Below are 21,550 nucleotides of genomic sequence, written 5' to 3'. Positions count from 1 at the left end.
TAAAGGAACACTCGCTTTGGGGTCCACGTCACTGGGAGGGTACCTTGGGTGCTCGTCCAGATCAAGCACACACGGTAAAGAACATTGGTTTTCTGCTGGATGAGAAGCTGTCTATGAAGCCTGATGTGGCAAAGGTGGCCGCTGCCTGCTTCGGATTTCTGGAATGGCTGAGAAAAATCATCTGGATACTGCCTTTCTTCAGCCCAAAAGAGGGTTATCCAGGCACTTATTACGTCGAGGCTGGACTATGGCAGCATCCTCAATCTAGGAGCGGATAAAGCCAACATGAGACCGTTGCAAGTACTCCAAAACACAGCTGCTAGGTTACTTAACAATCTCCCCTTGCTCCGTGAGCTTTACTGGCACATGTTAGGGAAGCAAATTCAATTTAAAGCCATGTGCTATGTGCACAAACCAAGGTCAGGTGTAGGTTCGTGATATTTTTAGAGTTGGTGAGTTTTATCAGCTGGCTTGTCCTTTGCACTCGTGACCTTTCCTTGTACAAAGTTCCTAGAGTGTAAGATGGACCCGAGCAGGAGGTCAATCTTTTGCATATTAGGGTTCCAAGCTGTGGAAAGCCCTACACGAACCACTGAGAAGCTGCACTTCTTTGACTACCTTCCGAAAACACATGAAGACCTAGATGTTCTGAGTCAGTGGGACCTTGTCAGACCTGACTTGGTCAAGTGTCTGGAAACCTTGTGTGGTCAAAGCCTACATTATAAGGCTCTCTGAAATGTGATGCTTGCTGATAAAATCGGTATTACCAAGCGCCGGTCTGTACTGTCTGGCCACCTAGCTATTCATAATGAGGCAAGAAAAAGGCTGCACCCATGTAGTCATGAAAGTATCAGTCAGGAAGCAAGGGCTCAAAAAACACAGACCAGGCTGTAAGAACTGCCAGGGCATTTGTTTTGGTCTCAGAGGGTTGATGTAATTCTAGTGCCTCAGGTGCCCTCTGGACCCCCACCGCAAATGAGAAGCTCTTCTCCATCGATGGCCAGAGTGGTGAGTGAAGATGTGCCTCAGGCAAGGTGTCATGCCCACTGGCATTCTGCAAATCAATATATATAAAGCATCACTGGTATAGTCAGGGGAGCAAGCCATCCCTATCATAATAAATATGGTGGTGTTTCTTACTCTGACAAAAGATCAAATCAAAAGCAAAGAGATAATGGAGCATTTGATGATAGATGGTACGTGGCAGAGGCACTGTGTTTGAGTCAAGACAAGACTGGCTGTGCTTTAGTAATGTTGTAGCGTAACATTGGTTGGGCTTTAGCTGTAGTTGGTTTGGCGTTCAACATGGATGTCAGCACTGGTTCATCTCCCAGTGCCAGTGCCATTGGCGCAGACTTCAGTGTAACAGGGACCAGAGTTGAAGGTATGGGCCCGCCACAGGGTAGAAGGGTGGCAGACTGTATTGAGTGCAGACCCACTGGTGTAACCGGACTACGGGACCCTGAGTATCCATGGGCGCTGAAGGTACACCGGAGGTAACTGGAAGCACACCAAAAAGTTGTAGCATAGTCTCCACGAAGGCATCGATCTGCTACTGGCCCAATAGCGACCCAAGAAACAGTGTGCTTCGGTACCAGCAGAGGAAACTGTTCGGTGAACAGAGTACTTATTGGCATGCAACTGAAAGTGTGATGCCATTGCATGTGCTCTTTGGAGTCAGAGTGGTGGGCTGCGGTGGTGTCCCACTTTACTTTCTTGTGCTTGGGATTTACTGGAGGACTTCGAGCTCAAAGTTCAGCAGTCATGGGACCGACCTCAGGACCGAGACAAAGTCCACGCCCTCAAATTGGATCGGGTAGAAAGGCTATGCCTTTTTTTTTGTGTTCAGCAAAATACTTCTTCGCCTCCCGGTAACTGAAGGCATACATATTGCACAAATTGGGATACTTGGACGGATCCCAGATATCAAAGACACTATATGCGGGTTCATGACAAACTGCTTCCTGAAGTTGTGGCATTCTTGAAGCTCATTTTGGGCAGGATGAGACATCGTTCACAAACACAGTTGTTGGAAACAGTTTAGAAGTCGTTCAAAAACTGGCAAAGTTGGTAGTGGAGCTACAGATCAGAGTCGAAAGAAACAGAAGTGTAATAAACTTCCACATAATTAAAGCATCATTTCTGAAACAATGCAAACAGAAAAATAAACGACAACAAAAAAAGGCTAGAAAAGTTTCACATTTTAGAAGGCATTAATTCCTTAAGCTAATGCTAGTACTGTGGACAAAAAAAGGTAACAATCTGGTTAATTTACAGATTTTAAACAGAGGTTTAAGATGTTTAAGTTAATTGGTCAAGTTGGAGACTAGATGGCAAGCGAGAGTGGAGGATCGGAGTTAAAATGCAGCAAGGGGGTAACTGATACAAAAGCATTGATAAACGGTCAGAAATGCCAACACTGCATAATAAAGAATGGAGTGATATTTGATAAGTGGCAAGAGAACAGATGAGAGCAGATGCCAACATTAAAGAAAGCTTGTTAATGAGGTAGCCATCAAACTTTAACTGAGACAACCGCAAACTAATATAAACAGTGAGAACGGACTTGTTTCTCTTTTCTGTTGTATAAAATTATGTTACCTATTTGTTATGTTAATAGAGTTTATATAGCGCTCAGCTGCCCCAGTGAAGGGGCGTCTCGGTGCTTACAGCTACAAGGTAAGAAACTCATAGAGGCCGCAGACAAGAGGTAACCTAAACAGAAAAAAAAACACTGGTTTAAGCTACTGGGAAAAGGAAGGTTTTAATAGCTTTTCTAAAAGTGAGTAAACAGTCCATGCCACGGATCTGCTCCGGCAGGGAGTTCCATAGCCTGGCTGCCAAATAGCGGGAGGAACGCCCTCCCGCCCGGCTGCGCTTTACCAGAGGGGCAGTGACCAGCTGCTGGGTCGCCAACCGTAGCCTGCGTGTGGGTGCATACAAAATGAGCAGATTTTCAGTTAATTTTTAACTAGAATGTGAAATAAGTCATTTCTAAACATTTGAATTGGTGGCTAAAAATGTGGCTTAAAAAACACTGGTTGTTCTATCACAAGGTGAAAATCGAGCCTTGTGGTTGTAAAATTCATTGGCCAGGACTAGATGACAACTGAAATTTAAATCGTAAACAGGATAAAATAACCAAGCAGCCTTTAATTGAAAGACCCAAGGTAAATGGGGAGCGGTACAAAAGGGGGGTGGTAATGGACGGAGCATCTCACACCCAGTCAAAAGATCTGGGTTTAATCCATCACCGTTCTTTAGCCCACTCTGCCACCCCAGTTCAGACATGGCTATATGCAAATCAGTCCGACCCTGTGCCTCATGGAAACAGTCCAGCCCGAACTGCCAAACCATGCCTTCCCTGGACCTGAAACAAGCTTCTGAGGACCGGTTTCTGGCATTCCAGCCGTCTTCAGCCCGGCTTGCTTGAATCCAGTGGCAAAGTGAGCAAGGGACTCACGTCTGAGCATACCCTGCCACACTTATGGCGGCCAAAAGCGGTACAAAAGGGGGGTGGTAATGGGCGGAGCATCTGAACCAATCAAACACTCACACCCAGTTAAAAGATCTGTGTGGCAGGGTATGCTCAGACGTGAGTCCCTTGCTCACTTTGCCACTGGATTCAAGCAAGCCTGGCTGAAGACGGCTGGAATGCCAGAAACCGGTCCTCGGAAGCTTGTTTCCGGTCCAGGGAAGACATGGCTTGGCAGTTCGGGCTGGACTGTTCCCATGAAGCACAGGGTCAGACTGATTTGCATACAGCCATGTCTGAACTGGGGTGGCAGAGTGGGCTTAAGAACGGTGATGGATTAAACCCAGATCTTATGACTGGGTGTGAGTGTTTGATTGATTCAGATGCTCCGTCCATCACCACCCCCTTTTGTACCGCAAGGTAAATGGGGAGGCAGACAACCCACAGGTACGGCGCTATAATAAATGGAACGGTCCTAATTCCACAGTGAGAAGTGTTGAAAACTGTCTGGCATTTACCTTCAGCAATTATACTATTATGTGAGCTAGGCCAAGCAACTGTACATTTTGATTTGGGCTAAGGTATTTGCCATCTAACACAAGGAGTTAAGCATATCTTGGTGGACAGTATAACTGCAGTACTAGAGGCCGGTTAGGCTGGGTTTGGTCTGAAACTTATTTAATTCACATTTATGATTAACATGTCAAAGAATCTAATGCACAATGTAGTAGAATGTGCTAAATTGGACAATACTGGACTATATAAGCAATTCAGTCAGGAGTATGGATTTTAATAAAAACACAAAAAGTATAGGCCAGTATTGTCTGAATGTATTCTAAACATAAAAGTTACTTAACATTTTTCTCACCTTCATATTCAGCTTACTTAACACTTTAGCTCTTGAGAAAATTCCAAAAGGAATTTTATTGATACGATTGTGCTCCATGTTGAGAGAGTAGATAGTGGAGAATTGAGATGGTCCACCAACGGGATAGGACTGGAAACAGTTCCTGGCCAGAGTTAAGTTGCTCAAGTTCACAAGACTGGATAAAAGACCCTGTGGAAAGCAAAAGATGCATTTAAAAATCTAAGATTACCTTCCAAGAGCTTTGGGCCCCGTCCGATGCAAGAGGTGCTACACAAACGCAGCAATACAAATACAGTATTTGTTATTGTGCTAACATTTTCAATATGGTACTTTGTCTCATATTACAAACAGGTCATTGTGAAGGCTGGGTCAAACAGTCTAACAACTATGAATTAGGGTTGTCCAAAATGTGTTTCACAAGACCTCTACAACTTTTGTGCTTCAAAAAAAATAAAGCCATCAGAAAGTTTGATGCTTTTAACATGATACTCTATTCCCATGAGGAAAAGCTACACAAGGTATGTATGTCTTAATTGATGGGGAAAACTACGATCGGGCATAGACTAAAGGGAAATGGTCATCCCTGTACACTACATCAAAGCCAATAATCAGGAACTTTGAAAAAAATTCCAATTAAGTAATAAAACTTGGCACACCCCTCCACTAAACTGATTTTGACAAACATCCCGCGTTGTTGCCAACGATCATTCTCAGCTACTCACCTAAGCTTTTTTTCTTGTTCTCTCTATAGTAATCGAGTCTGTTAAGACCTTACTTGAAACTGAAACCAAAACAGAAATATAAAATGCGTGCAGAAAACAAATGGTCCATTAATTTTGATATATATATATATATATAATCACCTCACTATCTGACCAAAAAACATGCAGCACAACTGTTGGGATGCTAAAGTCCCCTACATGGTGACATACTTGCACCCGTGGCCTTAGTGCATGGCTAGCTGGATCCTGGTACTGATTTTTAGTCATTGGCGACCATGGATCATGTGTGTGTGCTATACCCTACACCGGTCTCATGGTTATGCAGTCTTGTTAGACAGGGAGGGGTGCGACCCTTGTAATGGTAGAGAGCTACTGCCCTTACCAGGAGTTAAGTGACAGGAATGCAAGGGTGGTTTCTATGTTTAGTAGGGATCAGTAGTGTGAACAGATAGTTTCATCTGTATTACAGGAGTGGTGCCTTTGGGACCACTCATGTACAGATCCGCTAATGTGTCATATATGTGACATGATGACTGTATGTAGCGCAGGACAGCTAGTGCGTGTTGGGATGTATGTCTCTCTGCAGGGTACATAAGATGGAGTCCCGCGGGCTTCATTTTGGATGTCTAGGAAGTTAAATGGAGGTGAGAATTGCAACCCCCATATAGATGTGAATTGCGGATATTCTTGAGAGCTGGTGTGGGAACACACACACTGGATGAAGGGGAGTAGAGAATTCTCAGAGCACATTAAAGGTCTGCGATTCTGGAAAGAGTTACTGGTCAGTGGTGCCTGGGGGTCAGGTAGATGGTGGGTCTGATATGGTTGGCACTTAAGCACCAAGAAACCATGAAAGAGAGTAAGGCTTAGGCCTTTGAACCTTTAGGAGGCATATTGTAGTAAAGGCTGACATCCAGGTGCGATCCCCGGTTACTCCATTGGCCTGTGTTGTGGGTGAAGCAAAATTGAAGCCACTCCTGTAAGCAGCAGACTTTCGCTTCAACAAAGAACAGGGCAGGAGTTGGATGGGGGGAAATCTAAAAGAAATTGACTCCGAACTGGAATATCAAAGAACCACACAGTGTTTTATAGCCAGGTTCAACTGGAGGGAAATCTCCAAGATTTCTAGTTGATGGACCAGGACTTGGGACCAAGGGCTGATGGTATTCCTGCTAGGTAGTTATGGCCACTTGCCTGAAGCCTGAAATTCCAACTTTCTGCCTCCCCAGCAAGATTAGCGGACCTAGTGAGGAGTAGGAGATCGCCTGCTCCGTCCAATGAGGCTCAGCGGGGATCCTGCTGAGAGGCTCCCGGTGAGCAAAGTGTTTCAGTCTGGACCTTTTCAAGCGCAACGGCTGTGTGCCCGCTACTGCGGAAGATGGGCGAACCACGTGTGCCAGGAAGTGGAGACCGTGAAGTCAGGATCGACATGCCAAGGATGCTGTGAAGAGCTTAAAAATTGCCACAGGTGCGGATAGAGTATTTCAAACACAGACACAGGCAGTCCGAACACTGAGGAGGCATGATGATTCATTGGGGAAAGACCGCATATGGTTGCGGGCCCTCAGCTTTGGGAGAACAAAGCCTGTGATGAAGCACCAGGGTCCTCCTCTGCTTGCCTGCACCCATCAAGTCGGGGAGACACTGTTCTAGGTCCATCTAAGAACTTAGCACCTAGAGCTGCTAACATTGACTCTTAAGGCCTAACGTATACTATGTTGCAGGAAAAAAAGCGTGGGTCACATATGAAAGTCATCCCTATCATTAAATTGGGAAATAATCAACCACACTAGAAGAGAAAGAGGGACTCCGGGAATCCACCAAAGATGATGCTAATGTGCAGATTTTAAAAAACAGAGGATTATTTAGTATGTTTTTATTCTTTGTGTTTTTACACAATCAGCTTATTGAAGTCACTATTTGTACTTTTGAGACTTGCACCTGTGTATGCCTTATACCTAACTCCCACTCGAAGACAGTGGACTGCTTGACCTGTGCTACAAGGGGTAATAAGTGGCCCATTTTCTCAGGACCTATAGTAGGTCAGCCCCAGGACAGCAGGTATAAAAGGCTGCAAACCATTCGGCTGGGCCCTGTAATCCCTGCTTGCCCCATGGCTCTCTGAAAGTGGTTCTGACAACAATCATTTGTTAAACATGACCAACCAACCTATACGTACATTTGCTGATAAACTATTCTTAATTTCCAGAGGTAATTCTCAATCATGTGGTACTGTAGGTTGGATGTACAGCCTAATGTGCTTCAGGATGTTCACCTTTTAGATCTTTCTTGAACGCGAAACTATCACTAGACCTTTGGTGGTCCTCAGTGAAAGGGCTTTAAGGAGTACAGAGAGATAGCCCACCTCTCTAAAACCTTTTTATTGCCGAACAGAAATCACAGTAAGCGGTTTAAATACTTCATCTAGCTAACGTCGTGCTTGCTGCCATACTACAAGAATGTATGCCTGACCGATCCCAAACCATCTCTGCAGACTTGGAATTTATGTGAATGCGATCGTGGTAGACAGTTGCAACATACCAGACATAATTAGATGTAAATCTTCAGTACAAAGTAGATGATGAACTGCAACTGCACCTCAGCCTCTCTGCACAAGAAGAAAACCACCACTGTTGAAATAGGTCTTCAAAACCCTACAATTTTTTTTTTCGCAAAGCCCTCGTGCAGTCCACAGGACTAACACTGACAGGACTTTGAAACCCTTTAAAGGAGAAGGACTCCGGCGAGTAAATAGTCAGCAGTAAACGCTAGTCCACCTAATCAAGTCTGACTGGCATTTGGAATACCTCGATGGTCTGGAGCAGGCTTTGGAACTCCGGCCTCCTTGAGAGTTTCAACCTCCTGAACGAGCAGTCGCAAACTTGATCTTTTTGTGGTAACTTTACGAGGCAAAACTCTGCATAATTTTTTTTTTTTACCAGAAATACTTCCTACAGTAAAGACCTAGAATTGTATGCACTGTGTTTATTGCACATTCTCCGGTCTACAACGAAAACGCACTGGCTCATAACTACATGGTAAAAATCAAAGGTTGCTTTGATGTGTATCGATAAAACCATAAATATGACTTAAAAAAGTATATTAAAAATGTTTGTCGTATAGTGGAGGCCACTTGCAACGAAAAGAAGTGGACAAAAAGGCAGTGTGAACGCTCAATATTACCAGATTAAGAGAACAGAGGAGACAAATGGACCATGTTGGGCAGGTTATGTTGGCTTTTCATTTGTTGCCAGAAAGAATGAAAAATTATTATCTTTAAAACTGTATTCCTTAACATACTTTATATACCTAAACACCAAGATTTATAAGCACGTTAACTGTTACGCAACTTCGGAAAAACAGCAACCCATATGACTGAAAATGCATGCACATTACAGATGCGTTTCCCCAAATGGCAGTATGATGCACTACCACTACCAAGGCAGTGCAACAGGGCAACTGTAGAGGTTATTTAGTGTTTAGTAGCTTCTACCTGTTGCATGGATATTGTTAGCAGTAGCGAAAACAACCCCGGGCAATAAGGCACACATGGCTCAGAGTGCCATAATTACTTTCTGTAGTTACCTCACAGGAACCCTTATCTCGCACAGGACATGTCCAATAATTCTGTCTCTGCCACTTGGGAAGGGTGATCTGACTGCAGGTCATGGTTCCATCCTTATGCTCTCAAGTAGTACATTTAAAGCGGTTGATCGTATAAGAGTGTGCACTGGAACTCCCGCTGTTGATCTCTTGGGAGCCTTTTCCATGAGGGTGAGTTGGTAGGGTAGTGGCACTGGTGGTTGTTTTTCCAACTTTGACATATCACAGGATGTAAAACGAAAGGAAAAATACTGCATAGTGAGCCTAAAGCTAAGAAAGACAATTGCACTGCCAGTGTCATGTACTCCCCTTTCACCCAGTAAGCACAATTCATTGGCCAGGTGACTCGTTCTCTCATCAGTCAGTGTGCATCGGACCGAGTGCTTTATGAAGTCGTGGTTACAGCTGCAAGGGACTGGTGGAGGTTTCCACAGTTACTTTACATATTCCAGATTGAAGCCTATTTATAATAACGGCTTTGCGCAAAACACTAAATCGCATGTTGGCTTATTTATTATCTGCTAGATAAACTCCAAACTCAAAACCAAACACTAGTGACTTGACAATGTGCATTATTAGGCACGTCGGGTGCAATTCATGGACAATTTTATAAAAAGAACAAAAATTGAATCCATCCCCGTACTGACTCCACTGGAAAAGCAGACTGATTAGTAAACTAGAGACAAAGGGAGATCTATTAAATGAAATTCAGATATCCCATCGATACAAGAGATGATTTTGAATCTGTCCTTCGGTCCAAAAAAATGAGTTATGTAAATATGAATAATCAAGAATAATGAACGAAAACACAGAAGAATTAAAACTTCGAAGTATAGGTGAAATAGATGAGAACGCAGCGTTTGCTGGCCTGTTGCACCTGAAACTGATGCGGCAATCTGCTTTTCCTTCACAAATCTTCAATCAATTGGTGCATATGAAACTAATACAGCACAACTTTCCACATTGCAACTGCGCAATTACGGTTAATATGGATCCTGTATAGATCAGTTTCATGAAAGGACACTAACTGGAGCAAACACTATGGACTGGTGTTTACAATAAGGAAAAGACATCCATATCAATCAAATAATTTGTAAAGCGCACTACTCACCCGTGAGGGTGTCAAGGCGCTGGGGTGGAGAATGCTGCTACTGCTCGAAAAGCCAGGTCTTGGAGTTTTCTGAAGGTCAGCAGGTCTTGGGTCTGCAGTAGGTGGGTGAGGAGGGTGTTCCAAGTATTAGTGACGAGGTGGGAGAACGATCTGTCGCTGGAGGTCGCTCTTCGGAAGGGGGACTGTGGTGAGGGCGAGGTCGGCGGAGCAGAGCTGGCGGGTGGAGGTTTAGAAGCCGAGTCGTCTGTTGAGGTACGTTGGTCGGTGTTGTGGAGTGCCTTGTGTGCGTGGGTGAGGAGCTTGAAGGGTATCCTCTTGTTGACCAGGAGCCAGTGCAGGTCTCTCAGGTGGGGTGTGATGTGGCTGCAGCAAGGGATGTCGAGGATCAAGTGTGCAGAGGCGTTCTGGATGCATTGGAGCAGTCTCTGGAGTTTGGCCAAGGCTCCTGCGTAGAGGGCGTTTACATAGTCCAACCTGCTGCTGTCTAGGGTCTGGGTGACCGTTCTTCTCGTTTCAGTGGGGATCCACTTGTAGATCCTGCGGAGCATGCGGAAGGTGTTGAAGCAGGAGGAGGAGACTTCGTTGACCTGTTTAGTCATGGAGAGGGTGGAGTCGAGGTTAACCCCCTAAGTTGCGTGCATTGTTGGTGGGTGTTGGAGCGGTTCCCAGTGCAGTCGGCCATGAGGAGTCATCCCAGGCGTATCTCAATGAAATCCTACCAATGTCTGATCACTTAAACTCCTTTCATTTGTAGTATTTACACCCAGCTTCCCAATAATGGTCCCGAAATATTTCCACATTGTTATCAAGCATATTCGTATTCATCATGGTGCCATTTATTTAACATCGCTTTTAAAAGGTACCACACATGAAGACTTTATGGCCTCCATGTTGTGTTCTCTTAACATTCCCACTGAGAAACTATAAGCAAAGAAGACTGGTCAGCAAACAGTCTCTTGCTGTAATTCCACTCACTCACAGAGAAAGTTCAGGCTGTGAAAGACAGGAATGCATTACTATAGTCTTATAAAGGAAACACATTTGGAAACAAAGACTACTAAACTGGCAATCATGATACATTAGCACATTTGGCATGGTTCTTAAGTTGAAACCAAAAATAGGCAAATCACCCTGCAGACTAGTACTCAAAAATAGTAATGTTGTGGCCACTGTCTAGTAACAGGAAAATTCTGGAATGCTACTAACTTGGTAACAAAAGCCTATGAATAGCATTTCACGGCTAGCTTTCAACACATTAAGAGATATGCTTGACAACCATAAAAATATGATTGGCTCGGCTTGTTTGTACCCATTCTTACTCTGTGGATCATACACATTTCATTGTTTATGGAATAATCTTTTCGATCAATATGAACCAGCTATGGTGATTGCAGTTTTAAGGCCACATGTATGCTTACACAGGGTGCAGCGAGATGCTCTCTTTATGAAACTAATCTCTTACTCATTAAAAGATGGTAGTGTGTGGACTAAAATGGATTTCCAGACAAATTCTAAAAATAGAAGAGGTAATTCAGAACTTCTGGGTTTTTTATCTTAAACTGGAAGAAGTCATCTCTTTAGTACTCTATGCCTGTCCAAATGACATCAGCTTTAACACATCGATAAGTGCTCGACTGGATAACACCCCCCCACTCCCCAACATTTTACCTTCCAGCCTCCTGTTTTTGCTGAATTTGGGACTCTGCACACTTTATCACTGCTAACCAGTGCTAATATGCTTGTACTCTCCTTTAAACATGCTAGAATGGGCTTACACCCAACTGGCCAATTTAATTTACTTTTAAGTCCCAAGTAAAGGGGTACAATATGGGCCCAGTGTCTGTAAATTAAATGCAACTAGTGACCCTGCAGCACTCACTGTGCCACCCACTTAAGTAGCCCTTTAAACATGTGTCAGGCCTGCCATTTCGACCCAGCAAAATACACCTTGTACCAGGCCTAACACTTCCCTTTTAATACATACAAGTCACGCATAGGGTAAGTCCTAAACAGCCCAAAGGGCACAGTGCAGTGTATCTAAAAAGGTTGTATATCAAACAACAAGAGAGTGTTAGTACAAACATCAAACACAGTAGGCAAGCAAAATTCTGTTCAAAGTGCTACTGAACTTTAGAAGAGACTGTTATTTTCAGTAGGAAAAATAGAGTGCACGTGTTCAGAGATCTAGCTAAAAGGACCCTCAGGCTCCAGTGGAACACTGGTAGCCAGTTGTCTTCATTGGGTCCTCCTTAGTTGCTAGGAAAGTGAGAGTGAGTTAAAAAGAGTATGGACTACTCCTCAAAATTATTTTAATAAGAGGGTAGCTCTAACTCTGTTAAAACCAGTGTTTGAAAAACGTGATTATTTTTCAGGACTACTCAAAGGTTGTGCAAGTTTGAACCAATTAGTCCCATTAATGAAGTGAAAGAAGAAAAATTAATAAAATACGGTCAACATGTTTCTGCTTTTTGAGCAAAATTAGCTCAGCATTCGTCAGGACCAAGAATGCAATACAGTACCACTCACTGATCGGAGCACGCTAAAGTGCTCAGACACGGGGAGTAGTTACACGGAACAATACGACCTGCAGTTGTCGAAGCTCCTTAAAGGAAAGTCTTCCCCAATTCCAATTAACTCCTTGTTATAGGAGAAACGATAAGAATATGATGTCTTATTGATACGGGCGGCGGATGTGGCCGCTTGTAGGTGTTTCAGCGGGGAGCCGTTTGGATATAAAACCCAAACATGAAGATTTCCTCCTGCCGCTATGCCCATGGGGCTCACTATCTAAAGACATCATATTCTTATCGTTTCTCCTATAACAAGGAGTTAGTGATGGACAAAATTGACTTTTGTATCTTCCTGTACCTTCAATTAAGGCAAAGAATACTGCAGGTACAATATATTTTCCCTGCCTATATCCACAAGTCTATGTTTAATATCCAGGTCAGATTTCAATATGCTTAGAGCTCTACAACAAAATTACTCTCACTTCAGAGACAGGTTATGAGAGAGAATTTTGAAATTCTCAAGTGCAGGCCCTAGTAGCCCACTGCAGTTTCAGCTGTATAGTTATGCTACCACATTTATAAATTGGCCTATTCAATCTAATGAATGCACTAGACACTTCTTGGGTACAACCTGTGAACTCTTAGATCGTAAGCCTGACTCACAGATAAGTAGAAAAACATGCACATCTTTCTGGTCCTACTGCTACCTGAAAACGGGTCACTTCATTAGTGGCCGACAGAGCCCAATCCTTAATCTCTAACTTAGGCTGTCTACTGCATTAGAGCCATAAAAAAAACCATAAGAAGGCCTTTGACATATTTGACAATAATGCACACATTAACTATGAAGCTCTATTCCATTTTTGAGATTTCAGCTTTGGCAATACACAGTCAGAGCTTCAGTCTCTCCAGAAAGAGCAGTAATACATCAGAGCCTGTTCTAATCTAAATTGGGTACAGCAGAACAAAGTTACACTGTGCAACATGGTTGTTTATTAGGGATGTAGATGTATTACTTCTATGCTCTCACAACCACTCATTACATATCGTGATGCCTCATAGACGTTGCTATTTGCACAAACATTAAATATTGAATTTCTAATTCCATAGCAATTCACTTAAGATAATTTGGCCCGACCTATGATAACCTTGTTTCCATTACGTAAAGACCAAATAAACAGTATACAGAGGGGTACGCTCTTTTCCTGATTTAGATCATAATTTCTGGCACACTCCACCTAGCTGCCATTGTTAAACAGGTAACAATGCATCTATCTTAAGTCCACAACAATATTAGGAACCCTATGGGCATATCCTTGTGTATGAAGTGATATTTATACATTAACATTGTGACTTTATGAAACTAAATATCCAATGCAGGCTTAGTGCATTTTCATACCCAACGACAGTCTCATATCTTGCACAGCTGTCCAATGGTACCTATGTTTTTTTGTCTATTTGTACTGAGGCACATTTGTTTGGGGGGGGGGGGGGGGGGAAAGAGACCAGTATTGGCCCCTAGTCAACTGCTGTAGATATTCTTAATATACCTCATTAAAAAGAGTTCACAACTATAAAAAAAAATGGCCATCTGTCCTAATTAACAGTCTTCCCTTTAAGTTTGGCCACTGGAATTCTGCGACAGAGGACAATCAAATTATGAGACCGGTTGACTAAATTATGTGGAAAGAAAAAGACAGTTTACATTTTACAATACTGTCTGGGAAACTTTTTCACCGTATTAGTACCAATTTAACACCCAAATACAACAATAAGACACTAAAAGATGACCAGTCACTCTTTGCAAATGTTTTCCAGTGGGCAGGGACACACGTTGCCATGTTTTTCGCAGCGTTTGATCCGTTTGAGCTAGAGATAACATTTTTTTGTTAATTTTTGCAGATTATGCAGCATACAATGGATTATGTGGCAAATACAGCAAACCCATTATAATGACTTATAAATTAACGAAGCTCTTTGCAGTTCCTACCAAGAAATATATGAACTTGATCATCACCATAGATTTCTACAAACTGAGCTTTAAAGATCGGTGCAAGTTTCATTTATTACCAACATATGGACCCCTGCATTGTGCGCTTTGGTCCTTTAAGGCAGTCAGACCGCTCAAAGCAACAGCACTAGTCTTGACATTCCCTTTGTAGCCAAAGAGGAGATTGTCCAAAAAGAGCCCAGGGTGACCTCTGAGGCCTTCTCCCTCAGAAGGGCCTAATTCCACATGCTTTCTTCCTTTGCTTCAGAAGGACGGAGGTGATGCAGTGTCTATTGACTTCTCACCTAAGGACTGGGTATCTTGAATGGCTCGGAATGCCTTTTTAACCTGTATCGGAGTACCCAGTTAAAAACGTCACTATCTTTGGGTGTACAATTAAGGTGCATACAGCTATACAACGTGGGTCGTAGGCAAAGAGCTTCTTAGCTGCACTAGACTGTTTCACCTTGCTAGACATTTCAATCATGCTGGAGAAAACGAAGGCTTAAGAAACTGCCCAACACCCACAGACAGGGAGGGGCAGAGGGAGGCTTACAAGTCATAAAGCTTGTAGTAGTGAAAAATGGCATGGTACCTTAAGTGAAGAAAAGTTTTTAAGTAATCCATATGTGGAACTCAATTTGTAGACTTACTTCAAAAATAGTCCAGCTTGAAAAATTCCCCTTTCATCTGAAGTGCAGGAGGACTGTAGTCAGAGTGGAGCTCGTACAAGAAAGTGGACCAACTAGCACAATGTTAAAATCAGCGCATTTCGGCACAGTTGAGTAACATCTCACGCTTCAGATATACATCCTCATGTGGAATAATTCAACTATGTGACTAAGAATGATCCAAGGCTTGGTAAAGTTAAAGTCACAGTACTGTGTCGTATTAGCAAGGAAATGTTTAAACTGCTTAGGTTTTCATTTAATTAATATAGTGTTTTGAATCTATAATATGTATCCTGCTTATGTATTGTTTCAGTTCAACTGTAGCTTAATATTCCTTGCATTCTTTTTCGAACTGTGTCATCTTGAGTGACCATCCGGTTGTAGAGCGGACAGGCGAGTAAGTTGCCTCCCGCCCTGGAAGTGGATGGGAGCTTGTTTGGTCGTGGGTCCATATGAAATAAACTACTGGATTTGTCGGTTCATTTTCCCTGTCCTTTTACGAGCTAATTGAAGTGCAGAAAACACACCCCATTTTTGGTACGAGGAGTGGGGTGAAAATGTGGTTCAGCATCATTTCAAGGACCCACCAACTGCTGCTGTACCCTTCATGGATGGAGCTCCCCTACGAGATGCTCCTACTGAAGCGAAGAAAGAACGAGGATCAAAGTGGGACAATATAGTCCCAGAGGCCTTTTTTGACGAACTGGTGGCCAAGTCTGAGGCCAATATTGGTATCTGCCTCGATGGCAACGACGTGGGTAAGGGAACGATAACCTCCTTTTCAGCAATCTGTAAACAAATTGCTGATAACCTACACAAGGGGAGTGGGGCACACCGCAAGAAAGCCCAGAGATGGTTTGATACCTCCTGTACAAAAGCGCATGAGGTCCTCTTGGAGGCCCTTAAGAGGACCCCAAGGGATAGAATCTTGGTTTCCTCTCTTCGCAAGGAGTACAAATTGGCAATCTCCGTGCGGAAACAGAAAATCAAAGAGGAGGCATGGGAAAATTTACAGGCTTTTGAGGTATTAAGGGATAGCAGAAAGTTCTGGGCCATAATAAACCAGCCATTCTTCACGGAGAACGACAATCTAGACACGGATTGCGTAATCCCGGATGATGTATGGCTCAAGCATTTTAAGAACATTTATGGGGACAATGGCACGCTTGAGTTAACATCTGTTCTTCCTACTATTAGCTGTCCCAGAACCCCCATTAAATTCGAACTGGCGGAAGCAGAGAGGGCTATTCGTGCTACTTCTAAAAACAAGGCCCCAGGCCCCGATGGGGTGCCTGCTGATCTTTATATTATGTACCCCAATTTTTGGGCAAAAATCTTAACAAATGTATTTAATGCTGCAGCATTGGTGGGTTTTCCCTCTTCTTGGGGTTCTTCCACTATCGTGCCCATCTTCAAAAAGGGGAGTTGAGGGGACCCCGCCTGCTATAGGCCAATCTCCTGACTCTGCCGTCAAGGTCATGGGCAGAGTTATTCTTCAGAAACTGGGAGATTGGCTCAATGGCGGGGGGTGCTCTCGAATCTTCAGTACGGCTTCAGGGAGCATAGGGGCACCATGGACCAATGCCTTAACTTATACCTCTTGATTAATAAATATACGGTGGCAAAAGAGGGCTTTCTATATCTTGGGTTCATGGATTTATCAGCCTTCAATATGGTGAACCGCTCCAAATTATGGTGCATTCTGTTGGATATGGGCATAGATGCTTCCATAGTCTATTTTCTTGGTTCCCTCCATCAGGACCTAGCAGCAGCTGTTAGGGTTACACAGGACGGTAGGTGCATGGGCCAATTCAGTTCTAGACGGGGAGTCAGACAAGGCTGCATCCTGGCCCCCCTTCTCTTTACGATCTATATAAATGGACTGGAAAAATCTGTCTGGGGTCGGGGCAGACATCCCACGTGCAGGAGGAACGGGTATCCCAGTCCTCCTGTACGCGGATGACGCCATACTCATTGCCCGCACCGGTCTGGGTCTACAGAGGCTGTTGGACAGCTTTGGAGTATTTATGGACTCCCTTGACCTTAAAGTTAAAAGCAAAAAATCTCATGCAATGATTGTAGGGGCTCGCAGGAAGATCAGGAATGTTAAAGCTTTCAAATGCCTGGGTGCGGAAGTCTCTAGGGTCCCAGTTTTCACTTATCTGGGGGTCTTATTCGACGAGAAAGGCAACTGGGGTCCCCAGCAGAAACACAAAAGCAATGTAGTGGCTAGATCTACAACAGCGCTTCTTAATTTTGCCAAAAGGCTGGGAGCCAAACCTTTGGAACCCATGCTTAAAATTTATAAGGCTAAGTGCTGTGTGATTGCCTCTTATGGGGCGTCGATATGGGGATATGGACACGTGGGCAAAATTCAATTAGTTGAAAATAAGTTCCTTAGATCTTTGCTGGTTGTGCCTCAGTCGTCGTCGACCCTGGCGGTACACTGTGAACTAGGTGTGGGTTATATCTCAGACTATCTTAAAGCAGCTCCACTGATTTGTTGAGTAAAGACATGGCTCAACGAGGACATTACTCTCAATCACCTTATCCTTAAAGACTGCTTGGCCCTCGACAAGGTATATAGCATCCCATGGCTGGCATACGTTAGAGCGGCGTGTGTGAGGCTGGGTCGCCCTGAATTGTTTACTGCCCCAGAGGGAATTAAGAAAGAAGATCTGGGATGGATTAAGTACAATTTCCGGATCATGGCAGAGGCAGACAGGGAGGAGGTGGAGCTTAAAAAAAATCAGGGGTAAGAAGCATTTATGCATTACAGACCTCGCCTTACATCGAACCTTACCTTAAGATTGTTACAAAGCCGTATCATCACTCTGTTGATAAGGTTCAGATTCAATCTAATCCATCTTGTCCTGGGAGATCACCAACAACGGGGCAAACCAGCTGATTCCCCACCAGGTTCATGTGATAACTTCGACACAAGACACCCTTCACCTAATTATGTTTTGTGAAAATTTTTCGGAGGCACAAAATAAATTCTTGATGCCCATATTACGAGAAGCTGGGTTCCTACAGGTGAGGCCTGCACTGCTATATTTGCAAATGCTGAACAGTGTGCGGGTCATCTTTAGTGTAGCAAGTTTTCTGGTGGCTGCAGCAAGAGCGAAGAACAAAAGAACACTGTATGAATTGAACTCCTGCCCCAAAATTTAGGAACTAATGACATCATAAATTTTAATCGTATTTTAATAGTAGTTTAGGCCATTTGGATATATTTTGTATTAACGGTTTTCCCATGAATTATGTAATATAGTGTATATACATGAATGTCTGTAAATATATGCCTGTTTATTTTAATTGCATATATATTTTTATCTATTGAGTATGTATGTATTGCTGCTTCTTTTATGATTTTAATTAATCGAAATAAAGAGTATTGACTGACTGACTGAGGATCAACCCTGAAGTTTACCTCAATTTGTATCTGCTGGTGTGCGCTGTTGTGCGAGGCGAATCCGTTTGATCAACTGACTTCAATTCATGACAGTGGATCAAATCAGCAAGTGTGTACAGAGTTGACGGAAGGGGAAGTCTTGTTCTACGTTAGATCGCGCATCACTGCAAAACGGCCGGCAGCATCACAACTGTGCTGCTCGGCAAGGCGTCTGCACAGGGAAATCTTTATATCCCCATCAGACTTGTGTGGAAGCCAACCAAGCCTCGTAGCTGATTTCATTGGGCATGCATGCTGGGTGATATCATCTCGTCACACCAGCGAGCAGCCATTTTGAATTGGTGAGTTCAGCATTTCTCTGCGTTTCACCGCCCGGTGAACGCTTTACATTTCTACAATTAACAACGCTCCCTGGGCTGTTTTCACGTAACCTTGGCATCACTTTTGGTAGTTGCCCTTTGCTTTGCCTGAGCTGTGTGGGCACTTCTCATTTTGCAACAAGGTAACTTGCTTTATTTTGCATGCCATTTCTGCTCATCACCTAGTTCCTGTCACCCAGTTTCCTTTCCTGTAAGGTAACGTTGACAGTATTGCTGCGCCTGGTTATTGAATTATGGCCAATCAATCAATCACGGCATTTGTAAAGCGCGCTACTCACCCCGGAGGGTCTCAAGGCGCTGGGGTAGAGGGGTAAGTTACTGCTCGAACAGCCAGGTCTTGAGCTGCCTCCTGAAGGAGAGATGGTCTTGGGTTCGCTGAAGGTGGGTGGGGAGGGAGTTCCAAGTCTTGGCTGCCAGGTAGGAGAAAGATCTTCCTCCGGCAGTGGCTCTGCGGATGCGTGGTACGGTGGCGAGTGCGTGGCTGGTCGATCGTAGCTGGCGGATGGGCGTGTAGAAGGTCATGCGGTCGTTGAGGTACTTGGAGCCCAGGTCGTGGAGAGCCTTGTGTGCGTGGGTGAGGTGTCAGAACGTGATTCTCTTGCTGACGGAGAGCTAGTGCAGGTCTCTCAGGTGTCCGGTGATGTGGCTGTGTCGGGGGATGACCAGGATGAGTCGTGCGGAGGCGTTCTGGATGCGTTGGGAGTCTTTTTTGAAGTTTGGCTGTGGTTCCGGCATAGAGGGTTTTCAGTCGGCTGGTGACGAGTGCCTGGGTGACGGTCTTCCTGGTTTCAGTGGGGATCCATCTGAAGATCTTGCGGAGCATGCGCAGGGTGTTGAAGCACGAGGATGAGACGGCTTTGACTTGTCTGGTCATTGACAGGGAGGAGTCCAGGATGAAGCCCAGGTTGCGTGCGTGGTCTGTTGGTTTGGGAGCGGTGCCAGGGGCCACCAGGAGTCGTCCCAGGCGGAGGGTGATGATCCCAGGATGAGGACTTCCGTCTTGTCCGAGTTCAGTTTAAGGCGGCTGTTCATCATCCAGTCGGCGACGTCTTTCATCCCTTCGTGTAGGTTGGCTCTGGCGGTGGTGGGGTCGTTGGTGAGGGAAGAGGATGAGCTGGGTGTCGCCTGCGTAGGAGATGATGCTGAGGTTGTGTTGGCGTGCGATGGCTGAGAGGGGGCTCATGTAGACGTTGAAGAGGGTTGGGCTGAGTGAAGATCCTTGTGGTACGCCGCAGATGACTTCGGTGGCCTTGGATCTGAACGGAGGGAGGCGGACTCTCTGGGTTCTTCCGGTGAGGAACGAGATGATCCACTCCAGCGCTTTCTCTCGGATTCCGATGTTGCTGAGGCGCTTCACTAGGGTGCGGTGGCAGACCGTGTCGAATGCAGCAGAGAGGTCCAGGAGGATGAGGGCCACTGTTTCCCCGTTGTCGATCAGGGTTCGGATGTCGTCGGTGGCTGCGATTAGGGCGGTCTCGGTGCTGTGGTTGGCCCGAAACCCGGTCTGCGAGGGGTCGAGGGATCAGTTTGTCTCGAGGAAGGTGGCAAGCTGTTTGTTGACGGTCTTCTCGATGACTTTGGTCGGAAAAGGAAGAGCGAGATGGGACGGTAGTTCTAGAGGTCGGTGGGGTCCGCCGTTGGTTTCTTCAGGAGGGCAGTCAGCTCGGCGTGCTTCCAGTTCTCCGGGAAGGTGGCGGTGTGGAAGGAGGAGTTGATGGTGTCTCGGAGATGGGATGCGATGGTGGCGTCGGCTTTGTTGAAGACGTGGTGTGGGCACGGGTTGGTTGGTGATCCGGAGTGGATGGAGTTAATCGTACGGGTGGTGTCTTCGGTGCTGATCGGGATCCAGTGGCAGAGGGTGGTGGTGGCGGGCGTTGGTTCGGTGGTAGGGTGCGTGGTCTGTGCGTCGAAGCTGTTGTGTATGTCGGCGATCTTTCGGTGGAAGAACGAGGCGAGTGAGTTGCAGAGGTCTTGCGAGGGAGTGATGTCGTTTCCGGCGCTGGGGTTGGAGAACTCTTTGACGATGCTGAAGAGTTCCTTGCTGTCGTGGGTGCTGTTGTCCAGTCGTTCTTTGAGTGCCGTCTTCTTGGTGGCGCGGATCAGCTGGTGATGTTTGCGGATGGCGTGCTTGAGGGCGGTCCTGTTGTCTGTAGTGTGGTTGATCCGCCAGGCTTTTTCGAGGGTGCGGCAGTTCTTCTTGGATTCCTTGAGTTCGTCGGTGAACCAGGGGGTTTTCTTGCTGCCGGGTCTGCTGGGAGGGTTCTTTAGTGGTGCGAGGTCATCGGCGCAGTCAGTCAGCCACTTGGCGAGGTTGCTGGCTGCTTCGTTGGGGTCCGTTGTGCTGGTGGGAGTGTTCTGGCTGAGGGAGGCGGTGAACTGCTCAGCGGTGATCTTGCTCCAGCTTCGGCGGGGGACCTGTTGTGGGTGGTGGTGGGTCGTAGTTCTTCTGAAGCTGAAGTGGACGCAGCGGTGGTCGGTCCAGTGGCGTAGCTGAAGGAGATGTGCTTGCTGGATGAGAAGACTGGGTCAAGCGTGTGGTCGGCGTAGTGGGTGGGGGTGTTCACCAGTTGCTTGAGTCCGAGGTTGTCCAGCAGGGCGGTGGTGTTTGTCGTCGTTCTCCAGGTGGAAGTTCAGGTCCCCTAGGAGGATGTAGTCGGCGGAGGGAAGGGAGTGCGGGCTGATTAAGTTTTAAAACAAAAAACGCCTTGCATGTTGTGCAAAATGTTAGACCTGTGCCTCTCTTAAAGGGCTGTGGGAGAAATTAAAATCGGAAGGGATTATTGCACCGATTGATGCTTCAGAATG

At 45.2% G+C, this 21,550-nt stretch overlaps 1 protein-coding gene across 2 annotated transcripts in view; it reads right to left on the bottom strand.

The window, feature by feature from the left end:
• The window catches only part of SHOC2 (SHOC2 leucine rich repeat scaffold protein), a 279,109-nt gene that overhangs the window by 137,289 nt on the left and 120,270 nt on the right, over positions 1-21,550 (bottom strand). For both annotated transcript variants that reach the window (XM_086922782.1, XM_086922783.1), the window contains one exon: positions 4,344-4,532. In XM_086922782.1, the coding sequence (XP_086778908.1) occupies positions 4,344-4,532 (189 nt within the window). The remainder of the gene's footprint in view (positions 1-4,343; positions 4,533-21,550) is intronic.

Source organism: Lissotriton vulgaris, chromosome 5 (genome assembly GCF_964263255.1).
Source record: "Lissotriton vulgaris chromosome 5, aLisVul1.2, whole genome shotgun sequence".
Classification (NCBI taxonomy): Eukaryota; Metazoa; Chordata; class Amphibia; order Caudata; family Salamandridae; genus Lissotriton; species Lissotriton vulgaris.
Note: the sequence above shows the minus strand (reverse complement) of the source record. Positions and strands in the feature narration are given on the sequence as shown.